The 17,122-nt window shown below is 36.2% G+C and overlaps 1 protein-coding gene across 2 annotated transcripts in view; it reads left to right on the top strand.

Annotated features, from left to right (window-relative positions):
* Positions 1-7,198: 7,198 nt before the first annotated feature.
* The window catches only part of LOC144969610 (uncharacterized), a 17,599-nt gene continuing 7,675 nt past the window's right edge, over positions 7,199-17,122 (top strand). The window contains exons 1-4 of one of the 2 annotated variants that reach the window (XM_078908752.1): positions 7,199-7,304; positions 8,242-8,414; positions 10,790-10,861; positions 12,817-12,962. In XM_078908752.1, the coding sequence (XP_078764878.1) occupies positions 8,276-8,414; positions 10,790-10,861; positions 12,817-12,962 (357 nt within the window). In that variant the 5' untranslated portion in view covers positions 7,199-7,304; positions 8,242-8,275. Of the gene's footprint in view, positions 7,305-7,465; positions 7,587-8,241; positions 8,415-10,789; positions 10,862-12,816; positions 12,963-17,122 lie in introns of those variants that run through there. The other variant, XM_078908751.1, reaches the window with a different exon arrangement.

Raw genomic sequence — 17,122 nt, 5'->3', positions numbered from 1 at the left:
ATATGATTTGTAAACCTTTGAGTGTGTTCCTCTAAGTGAGGAGCTGTGCTTGTGACTGGATGAGACGATTTGGTGATCTAAAACTTAGTTGGTACATTGATGGTGTGCCCTTGGATTCTACATCTAATTTCTATTTGAACCAATTCCCCTTTGTCTTACATTTTCTTGCCATCCGGAAGTATTATAACGGATCAACGCACAAAACTGTGTACCCTTGAACGTTTATAGTCTGGTCAATACAGTTCAGTGAGAATTAGTCAAACACATGGATGGCAAAAAAGCAATAACAAAGACCCCAGTGACGTCAACTTCATTCTATCTATATTCCTGGCTCTAAGTAAGACCATGTGCTTGTGTCGAGATGAGACTGATGTGATCTCAAAATATGAACACCTGGGTGTTATTCTAGACCTCCCATAGTGGGCGGGAGGTACTTACTGTGTCTTCTATCCCCCTTTCTGTCTTTGTCTTGGGATGAAATTACTTCTGGGTGGGGATCCTGACTTCCCATAGTGGGCAGGGAGGTACATGCTGTGTCTGCTACCCCCCCCCCCCCCCCCCCCCATACCCGTTTTCCAATTGTTTCCTGTCATTGTCTTGGAATGAGATTACTTAGTTTTGTCCTGATCCTTCCGGAGTTCTTTGGCTGGGAGGGAAACAGTCGAATGTCTAGTTATAGTTTTGGGAGATGATATTTTTTTCCTTGTAAATCATCTCTCTGTTATGCATTGTATTATGTTTTGTTTACATATTTAATATGATATTATATTATATGATTGGTAAACATTTGAGTGTATTCCTCTTAGTTAAGGCCTGTGCTTGTGTCTGATGAGAGACCTTTAGGTGATCTCAAACTAAGTACTTTGACGGTGTGCTCTTGGAATCTACACTGTTCCCTATTTGAACCAATTCCCCTTTGTCTTACCTTTTCTTTTGTGCTTTAATTGTAATTCTAGAACTTTTTACTATCCCATTTTCTTCCTTTTTACTGGCGCTGATCTAACCTAAGTGTGTTGCAAGCGCCGTAAAACCCTTAACAAAAAACAAAAACAAAAAAAAATGTATTTACTTTGTTTTGGTCGGATACCCTAGCTGGGAGGGAAACAGTCAAATGTTTCGGTAGTTTTTGAAAAGTATATTTTTTTTCCTTGTAAATCATCTCTCTGTTGTGAACTGTATTATGTTTTATTTACATATATGATTTGTAAACATTTAAGTGTATTCCTCTAAGAGGGGACCTGTGCTTGTGTCAGGATGAGGCTTTTAGGTGATCTCAAACTAACTAATTTGATAGTGTGCTTTTGGAATCTACATCTGTTCCTATTTGAACCAATTCCCCTTTGTCTTACCTTTTCTTGAGTGCGTTCATTGCAAGTCTAGAACTTTTTACTACTCCATTTTCTTCCTTTTTGCTGGCGCTGATATGACCTGAACATGTTGCAAGCGCCGTAAAACCCTTTAAAACAAACAAACAAACAAATATGAACACAGATATGTACTCTTGGAATCTACATCTGTTCCCTAGTTAAGCCAAAATGAAGAAATATATTTTGTCAAATTTCACGATTTTTCATTTATTCCCTATATAGAACCATATATTATCCATTTCATGCAGTAGACGTCACTTGTTAGGCATCTTTATTATACTAAAACCTCTTACAATATCAGCTTCCTATAACCAAGTTCCAATTCACACCTGAGTCGAGTAGGAAGAAAGTACCTTGCACAAGGACACATCGCTACCAGAATTTTCCACGAGTACGGCCACACATCCGGCGACTAACCACTCTTAACATTGCTTGACTTTAGTGACAAAACAAGACTCCGTATCTCCTTCAAAGCCACGGAGACCACAATACCATTGTCACCTCGTAACAATTTATAGATAGTATGCGCTTGGCTAAGAAGCTCATAACATTGCCATCCGGAAGTATAACGAACCAACACACAAAACTGTGTTTATCTACGAACGTTTATAGTCGGATTAATACAGTTCAGTGAGCATTACTCATAAACGCGGATGGCAAAAAACAATAACAAAGACCTGAGTGACGTCATATTCGAACTATCTATAGATAGTATGCGCTTGGCTAAGAAGCTCATAATATTGCCATCCGGAAGTATAACGAACCAACACACAAAACTGTGTTTATCTGGGAACGTTTATAGTCGGATTAATACAGTTCAGTGAGCATTACTCATAAACGCGGATGGCAAAAAACAATAACAAAGACCTGAGTGACGTCATCTTCGAACTATCTATAGATAGTATGCAGATGACGTCACACAGGCCTTTGTTATTGTTTTTGCCATCCGCGCTTGTGAGTTATTCTCACTAAACTGTATTAACCAGACTATAAAAGTTCATGGTTACACAGAGTTTGTGTGTTGGTCCGTTCTACTTCCGGATGGCAATGTTGTGAACTCCTTGGCCAAGCGCATACTATCTATACCTGAGTTGTCGAGGGCGGGGCTTATTGTTGTCTTTTTACGTGAAAATGTCATCGCAGGCACGGACAAACACCCTGTGATGAAAGGGAACATTCGTGTCAACAAGTACGTGGGCTGGCTCGTTATGACCATGTGAACAACAACATTGGGTCATGTTTTATTGTCACACACACACACACACACACACACATACACACACACACACACATTCAAGTTTTACTGTCATCAGGTATGACCTCTGCTGACCTAAGGCTGAGATTTTTTTTTTTTTTTTCTGATGGGGTCTGATCGACGTGCACTTATTTGCAGGTCTGATAACCCAATTTCTTATGGCTCATTGTTGTAATGGAAATCTAAAAAAGAATGACGCAAAATATTGTCCATTACAACAATGTGTTCGGATATCAGAACTGCGTATATGTCCATGTCGACTCTGGTGAAACACATTTTACATATTTTGGTTAAAGATAAAATAACTCAAAGATTTAATAGATAGAACGAAATTGACGTCACTCATTTGTTTGTTATTGTTTTTAGCCAGGCATTTCTGTGAGTAGTTCTCACCACATTGTATTAATCAAACCATAAACGTTCAAGGTTACACAAAGTTTTGTGTGTTGGTACGTTATATCCGGCTGGCATTGTCATGAGTTTTTTTGAGTAAACGCATAACATTAATAGATCAAAATGACTTCAACTCGACGTGTACTTATTTTGCAGGTCTGATAACCCAGATTGTGATGGGCTCATTGCTCTGAATGGAAATACTCTCAAACCAACGCAAAGTATTGTCCATTACAACATCGTTAAAACAAATCCATATTATTTGCGTTCTGTTGTTAGACCTGCACATATGTACACGTCGCTATTACGCAAACCAATCAACTATTAAATTGAACGCAGGTGATTGAAAAAAATATTGTCCAGAGTTGTAATGTATTGTGGTAAAAAAAATTGTGTCAAAATATTGTGACAAATACCCACAAACTGTGGGGCTGACCTGAGCCTTCAGAAACTCATTGACTGGCACGGCTGGTAATAATGGGCAGGGTGGGCAAATACCAGCCTGTTTTTTCAAGTTATATGCTGTATTACCAGGTCCGAAATAATCAAATTTAAATAAGATAATTTCAAAAGTTACTACTTAAACTTGATACTTCGTACTGAAATCAATTTGTGTGTATTTTTGATAGATTGCGAATCACCATGCACCCCGTAATGCATAAACCAGGATACGCTCCTGTTCTTTTTTATCTGCCCCCCCCCCCCCCCCAACCACTCCACTCCACTCCGCCCACATCGCCATCTCATCGTCACGTCGCCTAACGATGAACTAACTCCGATTTTTGCTGTCTGGCCTCTCTAGTACTAGGTCGGGCTAATTCAAATGAGCCCACCTTTTAACCAGTGAACACTAAATAGAGATTTTGGCAAACGAACTTTTTCTTATTTATTGCCTTACTTGTGCTGGTACCATCGATGTAATGACTTTGGGAAGGTTCCAGTATTGAATTAAATTTATTAATTTACTAATATTATTATATCAATTTAGTATTAATTTGTGTCGTTTTTATATATTTGTTTATCGATTTAGATTATTTCTTTTTTTTTTTTTCTCGTTTTCTTTAGTGCTTCTCAAAACTCATTTATTTAAATTGTTTTCTTATTTGATTTTGTTGTTGTTGTTGTTGTTGTTGTTGTTGTTGTTGTTGTTGTTGTTGTTGTTGTTGTTGTTTTTTGTTTTGTTTTTTTTTGTTTTGTTTTTTAACAAATTAATTTGTTAGTTCTTTTTTTTTTAATTCTTAAAGTAATTACCGCTGTATTTTTATTGCTAGACTAAATAATTTTGCAAAACAATGTAATTTTCTATTGTATTCCCTCTAATAAAACAAAACACTTTTATTCAAAAGTCACGACTAGATAAATATATAAAATACAGCCACCATTTTGGTTTTCTCAACAATTGAATTAGTATACGAGAAATACTCTTCTGAGTAAGGAGAGAGTTGAATTCTAAGTTATAGAGGAAATAAAGACGTTTAAATGAAGGGTGGGCAGATTCCGTACTTGCCCATCCTGAAGCTAATACATACATTAGATGGTTCGCGATGAAGAGGCGGAAGCGAGGGGTTGGTTGGGTAAGGAGCAAAGATAACACGGTCGTTATTGTGATGATAGTCTAACGAATGCATGAGGAGAGATTGGTAACATTATTTTGTCTTAATTGTATTGTATGAATTATTGGCGAAAGCCTAAGATTAAATAAACTTTGTTTTTGTTTGTCTTATTTTGACTATAGAACTGATACTTGTCATAGCAGACCTGCCAACTTGAAAGAGGAAAATAAAAATCGTAGTTTTTAGGGCTAATAAAATCGTAGATATTTTAACTACCCTTTTAAAAAAATCACCGGATTTTTCGTCTGCTTTGATAGATATCAAATTTTAAAAAACGAAAAAAAAACAGATTGGATTCGTAATAATGATGGTGATGGTGGTATAGTGGTAGCGGTGGTGGTAGTAGTAATGATGGTAGTGGTAGTAATGATGATGGTAATATCATTATTGTTATTATTTATTATTATTATTATTATTATTATTATTATTATTATTATTATTATTATTATTATTATTATTATTATTATTATTATTATTATTATTATTATTATTATTATTATTATTATTGTTATTATTATTATCATTATCATTATCATTATTATTATTGTTATTGTTATTATTGTTATTATCAATATTATTATTGTTATTATTATTATTGTACGTATCGGTGGTATTACTATTCTTGTATATTTTTTGTGGTTATTCATTGTATCAGTTTATTGTTTGGCTCCATTTACCATTTTGTTCCACCTACATGTATGTTGTCATCAAATTGTATGATTTATTGGCGAAAGCCTAAGATTATATAAACTTTGTAATATCGTATGGTAACCATCATTGTCGACGACATCGTCGTTGTCATCATAATCATCATCATTATCATCATCATCATCATCATCATTAACAACAACAACAACAACAACAACAACAACAACAACAACAGTACAACAATAGCAATAAAAACAATATCAACATCATCATAGAATTTCCGTCATCGTCTCCACAACTATCATTCTAACCAACAGCACCACCAAAACCACTACCATAATTACATCCTCCCTCACCGCCTCGTCTTCCTCCTCCTCCTCCTCCACCACCACCACCACCGCTACCACTATTCCAACCACTACCACCACCGGCACAATCATTCTAACCACTAAGAGAGCAGTAAAAATGATGCAATTTGAGCTCTGAATGAAACTCGAGTCATATCGCTGTTGTTGCTTCTCGATGAAAACTTTAATGTTACTACTACTACTACTGAAAACCAGTAATGTAACAGAAATATTAATCTCGCCGTTGAGGGATTAAAGCATCTCTTTAATTTTTCGAGTGAACGAAATGGACTTGTATTGTCAAGGTGTTGTCGCATTATGTCTTGTCGCTTTATTTTTTAGTTTTATTCTCTTTCGTGATTCATTTTTTATTACGTTTGGAATAATTAAAATCTACTGGTATTGTCATTTCATTGTGAATGTGATTATTTGTGGTAGAAATATTTTTTTTAAAGGTGCAAAAAAATAATAATAATAATAAAAAATAAATAAATAAATTATATATATATATATATATATATATATATATATATATATATATATATATATATATATATATATATGACCGAATCATCTTTGCCCCACCACTGTAAATAGGCTAGAACCGCCACTGCTCATTGACTGGCACTGATCCAATAATAATTGGATTCAGTAGTCTGATGTCACGCCGCCCGGCAACGGTGGCTATCTTGGTTCTAAACAAAGAAAATCATTACTTTTTATTCTTCATGCTGGCTAGAACTTTTCATTTGCCTTGTGATCAGAATGTGTAAAAGTCAAGGCAAGATTAAATTTATGGGTTTTTCCCTCTGGATACGCCTTTATGCTCGCCGGAGAAATATTTCATACGGGCGTCCGCCAATGTTCCGATAGTTTAGAGCCAGTGTTACTTAGTTACCATGCGTCATTAGGAAGGAAGTGACGTTACGACTGTTGAAGCGTATTACGGCCAAAAAAAAAGAAATACAAGTCTCTAACCATAAAACAAAACAAAACGTGAGTTTTATTCAAATGTTCAGCCAACGGGATCACTTGTTCCATTGAGTATACTAATGTCTACTCACTAATCTATAAAATGACGTTAAAATACAAGTTCAGGCTACAAGTTAACGAAGGCCGGGCCGACATATGAGAAAAATAGGGTATGGAGAAGTGCCAGATGAAAACAGAGAATAAAAAGTCACGGGGTCAGTGCCACACTCAGGATCAAATTGACACGACACCCTCTGCCTGGCTGAGAGAGAGAGAGAGAGAGAGAGAGAGAGAGAGAGAGAGCAATGGGGATGTTCTATATTATCTTTCCACGTGCTCGAGGTCATTGGTCACATTGCAAAATATGCTTAAAGTGACCCACATAGTGAAAAGTGTTCACAGTTCTCGTAATTTCCAACATCACAACAGGTAATTTTGTTCAGCTTGACACATGGGTATGTTTACAACTTTTATAAACAAAGCAGCGTGTTTACATTTGCTAAGAATTATCCAATCGTTGGACAGCAACAAATCATGTGATTGATGACTTGGTTGGAGGAAAACATGAATATAGATCGCTCCCATTGATAATAATTTATTGAAAAAAATTCTTAGGTTAATTTAATCACACCAGCTTGTACCTTTAACTTAAACGTGTCAAAATTGTAAACAACATTCAATCCTCATAATAATATTATTATTATTACAAGTAGGACGACTCAGGGCAGGGCAAGATTTGATACTTTACAACTTACTGTATGTTTTATGTCACCTAAACGGGTCGATACCATTTATTATTAAACAAATGGAATTTCAAATGTTGATGAAATCTCGAAAATTCCCATCAAGATGACCGGGGAGTGTCGGAGAAAGTCACGGGAGATAAATATAAATATAATTTGTTTATAGGGAAAGTTATTTCATTTCTCAAAAATTTGAATTGAGATTACATCCTGTGTCGCCATTTTGTCTTTATTCCAATTTTGTTTTTGTGAGTACAGTTAATTGTGCTTTTGGATAGAATAATTGGGCCGAGTACTAAATAATTAGTTAATTAATTATTGATTAATCAATTATTGATTATTATTATTATTAATATAATATAATAATAATGATATACAGAGAAGTGGTAAGACCTGGAATGAGATAAAAACGTTAGCTCAGGATAGAGAAGGATGAAAACTGTTTGTCTGTGGCCTATACCCTGACCCAGGGTGAAAAAGGCAATGATGATGATGAATAAAAATAACAATAATAATAATAATAATAATAGTAATAATAATAATAATAATAATAATAATAATAATAATAATAATAATAATGATAATAACGATAATAATAATAATAATAATAATAATAATAATAATAATAATAATAATAATAATAATAATAATAATAATAATAATAATAATAATAATAATAATAATAATAATAATAATAATAATAAAACTAATAATAATAAATGACATGTGTATAGCGCCTCTTACTCCGATTTCAACAGGCTCTATTCGCTATCCCATAATTTTCTTCCTTTTTACTGACGCTGAAATGACCTAAATGTCGTTAAAAGCGTTGTAAAATCCTAAAAATCTTTCCAACTAACTAGATTAACACGACAGGTCACATTTACTCACTCTCTCATTCAGGATTTGAAACTGCGTTGAAGACACCCAAGCCAAGATGTTGTTTAACGTATTCCTGTGCTTCATTTGCCATCAAAGCCTGGTCTGGGCGGATTCCTCCGAGATAAGTGACAACTACGACAACAACTACGCCAACCCAGTACAAACTTACTACAACAACTACCTACAACAAATATGTGAGTTTGATTTTGTTGTACTTACTACAACTACCTACAACAAATAGGTGAGTTGGATTTTGTTGTACTTGCTACAACAACTACCTACAACAAATAGGTGAGTTGGATTTTGTTGTACTTACTACAACAACTACCTACAACAAATATGTGAGTTGGATTTTGTTTTACTTACTAGAAAAATATGTGAGTTTGATTTTGTTGTACTTACTACAACAACTACCTACAACAAATATGTGAGTTGGATTTTGTTGTACTTACTACAACTACCTACAACAAATAGGTGAGTTGGATTTTGTTGTACTTGCTACAACAACTACCTACAACAAATATGTGAGTTTGATTTTGTTGTACTTACTACAACAACTACCTACAACAAATATGTGAGTTTGATTTTGTTGTACTTACTACAACTACCTACAACAAATAGGTGAGTTGGATTTTGTTGTACTTGCTACAACAACTACCTACAACAAATATGTGAGTTTGATTTTGTTGTACTTACTACAACAACTACCTACAACAAATATGTGAGTTTGATTTTGTTGTACTTACTACAACAACTACCTACAACAAATAGGTGAGTTGGATTTTGTTGTACTTACTACAACAACTACCTACAACAAATATGTGAGTTGGATTTTGTTTTACTTACTAGAAAAATATGTGAGTTTGATTTTGTTGTACTTACTACAACAACTACCTACAACAAATATGTGAGTTTGATTTTGTTGTACTTACTACAACAACTACCTACAACAAATATGTGAGTTTGATTTTGTTGTACTTACTACAACAACTACCTACAACAAATATGTGAGTTTGATTTTGTTGTACTTACTACAACAACTACCTACAACAAATATGTGAGTTTGATTTTGTTGTACTTACTACAACAACTACCTACAACAAATAGGTGAGTTTGATTTTGTTGTACTTACTACAACAACTACCTACAACAAATATGTGAGTTGGATTTTGTTTTACTTACTAGAAAAATATGTGAGTTTGATTTTGTTGTACTTACTACAACAACTACCTACAACAAATATGTGAGTTTGATTTTGTTGTACTTACTACAACAACTACCTACAACAAATATGTGAGTTTGATTTTGTTGTACTTACTACAACAACTACCTACAACAAATATGTGAGTTTGATTTTGTTGTACTTACTACAACAACTACCTACAACAAATATGTGAGTTTGATTTTGTTGTACTTACTACAACATCTACCTACAACAAATATGAAAGTTGTTTGATTTTGTTGATGGTTTACGGTAAAATCAAATGCTCACCATTTCGAGCCACTATGTTATGAATCTTACCAACTCACAAAACAAGTGAATGGGTTTGAAGATATTCTTATTTGAATAATATAAATAAATAAATCATTCCGACCGACATGCACTTATTTACAGGTCTGATATCCCAATTCATTATGGGCTCAGTGTTGTATGGAAATCTCAAAAAAAAAATTGACGCAAAGTATTATCCATTACAACTGATGTTAAACTAGGCCCATAATAGCGTTTGTATGTCAGGACCTGCATATATGTATACGTCGATTCCGACTTAATACATTAATTGAGATGATGGATTACTTATGAATAATAATATGATCGTAAGGAAAGGGTAGTGACTTGCACAAACAAAAGAGACCTCACTCTGGTCTGTGGTGACTTCCCCTGGCCACTAAAATCAGCTCACTTCAATCTGGTTGTGTACTCACGGAAATTGGCTCGTTACACAGGAGGAAATGAAGTAGTAGAGTAGCCCTCCGGAGCCATTAGACCCGTGGAGCCGGAGCTTATCCCGGTTTCTATGGCGTGAAGCGGACAGCAGCAATTAATTGCGACCCTTTGGATAAGACGCTAGTATGGGGGGTGGGGGGGGGGGTGTGATCTGTTTATTTTGTTTGTTTTTTTCTTGTTTTGTTTTGATATTTTTTTTTGTTTTGTTTTTTTGTTTGCCTATTTCAATTGCTTTTTATTTGTTGTTGTTGGTTTGTTGTTTTTTTTTTGTTTTTTTTTTTTTTTTTTGGGGGGGGGAGATCGTTGTTTTTGGTTTTTTTTTGGGGGGTTTTTTTTGGTTTTATTACTTTTTTTAAAATTAATTTTTTTTGTTCTTTGTTGTTTTTGCTGTTATTGTTTTGTTCGAAGCCTGGAAAGAAGTCCAACGAAATCTGGCATGGCATCCCTATTTATTAAAAAAAAACAGCCTGTACATCATCCTCATTATCTTCATCCACTTCACCAAAATTCCATTCCATTATTCCTCTCCTTATCGATTCATCCTTACCTCACACTCACACACATACCCTCACCCCCCCCCCCCCCCCCTTCCCCTTCTCCATTTCCCCTCCTTCCTTCCAGACGGAATCAACAACGTGTTAAGACGTCTCCAGGCGCTGGAAGCCAATGTCAGGACGGGAGCTGCGGGTGGCTGTAAGTCTGTCATATTATTATCTGGCTATCCTTAGAATAAATACGTTTTAAAAATTTTGGCCATAAAACTCGTCCTTCAAATATCAATCGATTAAAATCACCCTCGTCTTGGCAAAAACCCTCAAACCTGGGACTTCGCGAAGCCCCTGGTTTGAGAGTATTTGCTAAGATGAGGGTCATTTTAACCGATTGATATTTGAAGGGCGAGTTTTATGGCCAAAATTTTTAACGGTTTTTTTTTTTCAAAGTGTGGCAGTATACTTGTCTATCTTGTAGAGATTCACAATCTCAAATAACACGGACAATGTCATGATTCAAATATTAATTACTTTTTCCAAACTATTTTCCTATTCGAGGGTTGGTAGAGCACTCGCTTCACACGCAGAGGGACCGAGATCAATCCCGGATGCAATCGAGATTATATTTTTTTTCTGACCCCCTTGTCTACCCAGCAGCGAATGGGTAGCTGAGTCTGTTAGATTCGGCAGAAAGTACTTTGCGATTGACTAGCGGTCCTATCCAAAGGATAGCATGGAATTGCTATAAAAACCGGGATAAACTCCGACTCCATGGTCCGAATGGCTCAGAAGGGGGAAAAATATCCTCTTCTCATGTGAAAAGGATATTATATAGTTTTTAGTCTATGGTAACAGACCATACTGCCGTACTCTGGAAAAACACATATTTTAAAATTTGGTCAGAAAACTCGTGCGGTTATGTAGTCATGTGGTATGACACTCGCTATCGGATCGGAAGGTCAGGGTTCGAGCCTCGCGCTCGGCGCATAGTTGAGTCATTGGAGAAGGCTCTTTACTCACATTCTCTCAACGTACTCATGTGTAAAATGAGCACCTGGCCGTTAACAGCGTTGTCTGTGTCCGAAAAATTGTAATATCGCCCAACAGGCGTCATGTCCCGTCCTACATGTTAAATGTTGCTGTTGACCAGGGACCCCTTGTATAGCGCTTTGAGCACATTTGGTGGATATTGCGCTATATAAAGCTCAATTATTTTCTTTCAAATCTGGATTGATTTAAAAGACCCTCATCTTGGCAACAACAACAAAAAACAAAACTTTCAAACCTGGAACTTCGCGAAGTTCCAGGTTTGAGAGTTTTGTTTTTTGTTTTTGCCAAGATGACGGTCATTTAAATCGATCGATATTTGAAGGACGAATTTTCTGGCCAAATTTTTAAATATTGGTTTTTCCAAAGTACGGCAGCATACTTGTCCATCTTGCAGAGATTTTAAGTCTCAAATAATTCTGCCCCCAAAAGTCACCATTCAATCATTAAATGCTATACGACTTTGTCTTGAGGTATGACACCCGCCTTCGGATAGGAAGGTCCAGGGTTCAAATCCCGCTCCGAGCGGCGCAACGTTGAGTCTTTGGAAAATGCTCTTTACTCACATTCTCTTATCGTACTCAGGTGTATCATGAGTACCCGGTCGTTTACAACGTTATCTCTGTTTTTTTTAATGCACTATCGTTTAACAGGCACCATGTGTTATCCTACATGTCTAAGTGTTGCTGTTGGCTAGGGACCCTTGTAAAGGGCTTTGGGCATATTCAGTGGATATTGCGCTATATAAATGCTTTAGTTTTGATATGATATTTATTCTAAACAATTCTGTTACACACGTACGAGAGGGACATGTACAAATTAGCCCATGTCTGAAAACCGAACAAAGTATAGGCTTGATTTAACAATGTTATTTTGCGTCCGTTTGAGATTCTTTTCCTTTACAACAATGAGCCCAAAACAATTTGGATTATCAGACCTGCAAATATGTGCACGTCGATCAAGCATGGAGTCCATTCAAATCTAAACAACAACAAAACAGCAATAAAAAATCAATGTCGTAAAATATTACTTTTGTCATTTGGAGATTTATACGTTTGTAAATGAATAGGTAATTATACTTTATTCTCTCGTTCTGTTCCAATTCACCAGGTGAGAGTGGCGTCATCGGGCCTTTTTCTCCCCAACAGAGAACGGGTGAAATCAAATTCAGGACTCAGTTCGCGACCCCACCGGCCGTGACCTTGGCAGTGTCTGACCTTCGTGTTGCCAATCCCAATAGAGAATTGAACTTTCAAGTAAGATTAAACATCATCATCATCATCACCACCATCATCATCATCATCATCATCATCATTGCCTTTTTCACCTTGGGTCAGGGAATAGGCCACAGACAAACAGTTTCCATCCGTCTCTATCTTGAAATAACTTTTTTATCTCGTCCCATGTCTTATCACTTCTATGTCTATCATCTTCTTTAAAATTCTTCTCCATGTTCCCCGTGGCCTTCCTCTTGATTTTCTGCCCTGAGCGTTCCAGTTCAATACTTTCTTTGTTAAAGATTAAAACATAAAATACAATAATAAAAATAAGATAAATTGAAATCCCCCCATTCATCCTGCAGGGAAAAATTCTCTCCGGAAAAATCTCGGGAAAAGACCGAGATAACCGAGGCGTTAGCCGCAGTGCAGCGCGCAAAGAGAGCATAAGAGGAATGCTTTATCCGACCAGCTATCTTGCCACAATAAGTTGATAATTGAGTTGGGTTTTTTTGTTTTGTTTTTTGATTATTTGGGGGGGGGGGGGGGGGAAAGGGGTGATTCATAATAATTATTTATTCATCTATTTATTTATGTAATATTTACTTATTTTTGTACTCATTCTAGACCTATTAATGTGTCAGCTTATTTATTTATTTATTTATTTATTTATTCATTTACCTATTTTCTAAATTTATTTTGTTTATTTTTATATTTATTTACAAGTTCTAAAGTGGCTGAAAATAAAACAAAATAAAAAGGCAACAAAAGCAAACTACAACATGCAGTGGTTATAATAAATAAGTCCAATGTAACCATTGATTTATATATTTACAAGATATTCAACAAGCAGTTTTGTGGGTGAACAATTGAAGATCATAAATTCTTTTTAAGCCAAGATTAGTCGCGGTGGAAAAATGGTGACAATACAATAAATTTATTGTTACATCCCTTTCTTATTTTACCGAGCTTCAGCGTTTAAAACGAAAGAAAATTTTTGCGGTATGTGGTCTAGTGGTATGACACTAGCCTGCGAATCGGAAGGTCCTGGGTTTGAGTCCCGCTCTGAGCGGCGTATAGTTAAGTCCTTGGAAAATGCTCTTTACTCACATTCTCTCACCGTACTCATGTGTAAAAATGGCCGTTATCTCTGTCGGAAAATAAAATGTAATATCGCCTATCAGGCGCTATGTCTATACAATAAATTTATTGTTACATCCCTTTCTTATTTTACCGAGCTTCAGCGTTTAAAACGAAAGAAAATTTTTGCGGTATGTGGTCTAGTGGTATGACACTAGCCTACGAATCGGAAGGTCCTGGGTTTGAGTCCCGCTCTGAGCGGCGTATAGTTAAGTCCTTGGAAAATGCTCTTTACTCACATTCTCTCACCGTACTCATGTGTAAAAATGGCCATTATTTCTGTCGGAAAATAAAATGTAATATCGCCTATCAGGCGCTATGTCTCGTTCTTTGTGTTACATGTTGCTGTTGGTCAGGGACATTTTGTAAAGCGCGTTGAGCACGTTTAGTGGATATTGCGACAATATGAAAGCTCAAGTTTAAAAAAAAAAATTATATGTCGCTATTATGTTATAGATAGTGTGCGCTTGGCGAAGAAACTCACAACATTGCCATCCGGAAATAAAACGGACAAACACACAAAACTATGTGTCACCTTGATCGTTTATAGTCGGGTAAATACAGTTTAGTGAAAATGACTCATAAACATGGATGGCAAGAAACGATAACAAAGACCCGAGTGACGTCAGCTTCTTTCCATCAATCTATAGAATGTAAACATGTCGAATCTAACTGAGCTTTATCGATCCAGTGTTCCCAAGCTGTTGTCATTGTTGTTATAATAAGCTGTTAGTCTTCTCACCCTCTTGTTTACAAGAGTGGTTGGCAAGTTACTCGCAATGGATCATGATTGAATGGGAGTGACCTATAGATAGTTCGAAGATGACGTCACTCCGGTCTTTGTTATTGTTTTTTGCCATCCGCGTTTATGAGTTATGCTCACTGAACTGTATTAACCAGACTATAAACGTTCATGGATACACACAGGTTTGTGTGTTGGTCCGTTATACTTCCGAATGGCAATGTTATGAGCTTCTTAGCCAAGCGCATACTATCTATAAATACTGCGCGGGGTCCGATAGCTCGGTTGGTAGAGCATTCGCTTCACACGCTAAGGGACCAAGATCGATCCCTGGTGCAGTCAAGACTCCCTTGTCCACCCTGCAGTGAATGGGTACCTGAGTATGTTATATTTGGCGGAAAGTACTTTGCGATAGACTAGTGTCCTATCCAAAGGATAGCAAGCAATTGCTATTGTCCGTTTCACGCTATAGAAACCGGGATAAACTCCGGCTCCATGAGCTTCATTAATGGCTCTGAATGACTACTTTTTTTAAATAGATACTGTGCGCTTGGCTAAGAAGCTCACAATATTGCCATCCAGAAATATAACTTACCAACACACAAAACTATGTGTAAACCTTAAACGTTTAAAGTCTGGATAATACAGTTTAGTGAGAAATACTCATAAACATGGGATGGCAAAAAACAATAATGAAGGCCTGAGTTTCGTCAAATTTATTCTGTCTGTTAGGCGATTTTACATTTTTATTTCCGACAAAGACATCTGTGTTAACGGTCAGGTAGTCATTTTACACCTGAGTACGGTGAGAGAATGCGAGTAAATAGCCTTTTCCAAAAACGCAACTATGCGCCGCTCAGAACGGGACTCCAACCGTAGCCATCGTTAAGTTATAGCCTGACACCGTAGTCATCTGAGACAAGAGCCCTCTAGGACTGGCAGTTTGACGTCATTTTTTAGATTTGTGTAGCGTCCAGTGAGTTGTCGTTAGTAGAAGAAAGAAACAAGTTATTTCATTTGTTGAACTATTTAATACAACTCACGATTTGGTTTCTTTTGTGGCAAAAGACTGGCATTTTGACGTCATTTTTTGGTCAGTGTCAGGCTATAACTTTACGATGGCTTCGCTGACACTGACCAAAAAATACTTATACTTCCGGATGAGCTTCTTTGCCAAACGCATACTATCTATAGATAGTATGCGCTTGGCCAAGAAGCTCATAACATCAAAATTGCCATCCGGAAGTATAACGGACCAAGACACAAAACTGTGTGTATGCATGAACGTTTATAGTCAGGTTAATACAGTTCAGTGAGCATTACTCATAAACGCGGATGGCAAATAACAATAACAAAGACCTGAGTGACGTCATCTTCGAACTATCTATTGATCATGCGGTAGACCAGTGGGTATTTTAGTTAAACACATACCACCGGTAGTAAAATATGTGGAGTTCACTTTGTTTACCAATCACTGCCATTGTTTACATTATGAGGCGTGGTTATCCAGTTGATATTATACTCCCGAGACTACAATGACAACGTTATCGTGCGGTTGTGCGGTCTTGGGTATGACAATCGCTTTCGGAGCGTTGTCTCTGTCAGAAAAATTGAAATAATATGTTACAGTGAATGACATAGTCAGTCGGATGGTGAAAAGGTTTGAACTGAGATATTGCCAAGTTTAGTTAGAAGGTCAATTTAAAAAAAAAAATCAAAAATGAGTCCTTGTCATAAATGATTAAATCAACCCTTTTTCTACATCTTCGAGAAATATCAAAGCTTACTTTCACTTCTAGGCTAAATATTTTTTACAGCTAGTCAAGTTGAAAAAAGTATGGGAGAACAGTTGCTGGATACCTTCTTCATACATCTGACCATAACTTTATGAAAAATCACACGATTTACTTCAAATAAAGATTAAAATGCTCTGGTGAGTATATTCTTTCAGAAAATGCAAACAATGCAAATCAAAAGTTTTCACCTTCCGACTGGTTATGTCATGGACTGGCACATATCGCCTAACATGTCAATGTGTCATGTCTCGTTCTACGTGTTACATGTTGTTGTTGACCAGGGACCCCTTGTCGAGGGTATGTGGGATTTCAATGTCAATTCGTAAAGATTGCATTTCAGCATTGATGATATTATCTAAGTTTAAGTGTTTAAGTAAAATACCCACTACTTCTGCCCGCCATGGCAATAGAACAAATACATAAATTTATATTGATGCTATGCGGTTAGGTAAAATACTCGCAACATATGCGAGCCTGATATAATGTATCAACAACACACAAACTATGTGTAACCTTGAATG

Source organism: Berghia stephanieae, chromosome 3 (genome assembly GCF_034508935.2).
Source record: "Berghia stephanieae isolate SIO BIC M18660-M18661 chromosome 3, UCSD_Bste_1.3, whole genome shotgun sequence".
Classification (NCBI taxonomy): Eukaryota; Metazoa; Mollusca; class Gastropoda; order Nudibranchia; family Aeolidiidae; genus Berghia; species Berghia stephanieae.
This window is presented reverse-complemented; position numbering and strand designations above follow the sequence as displayed.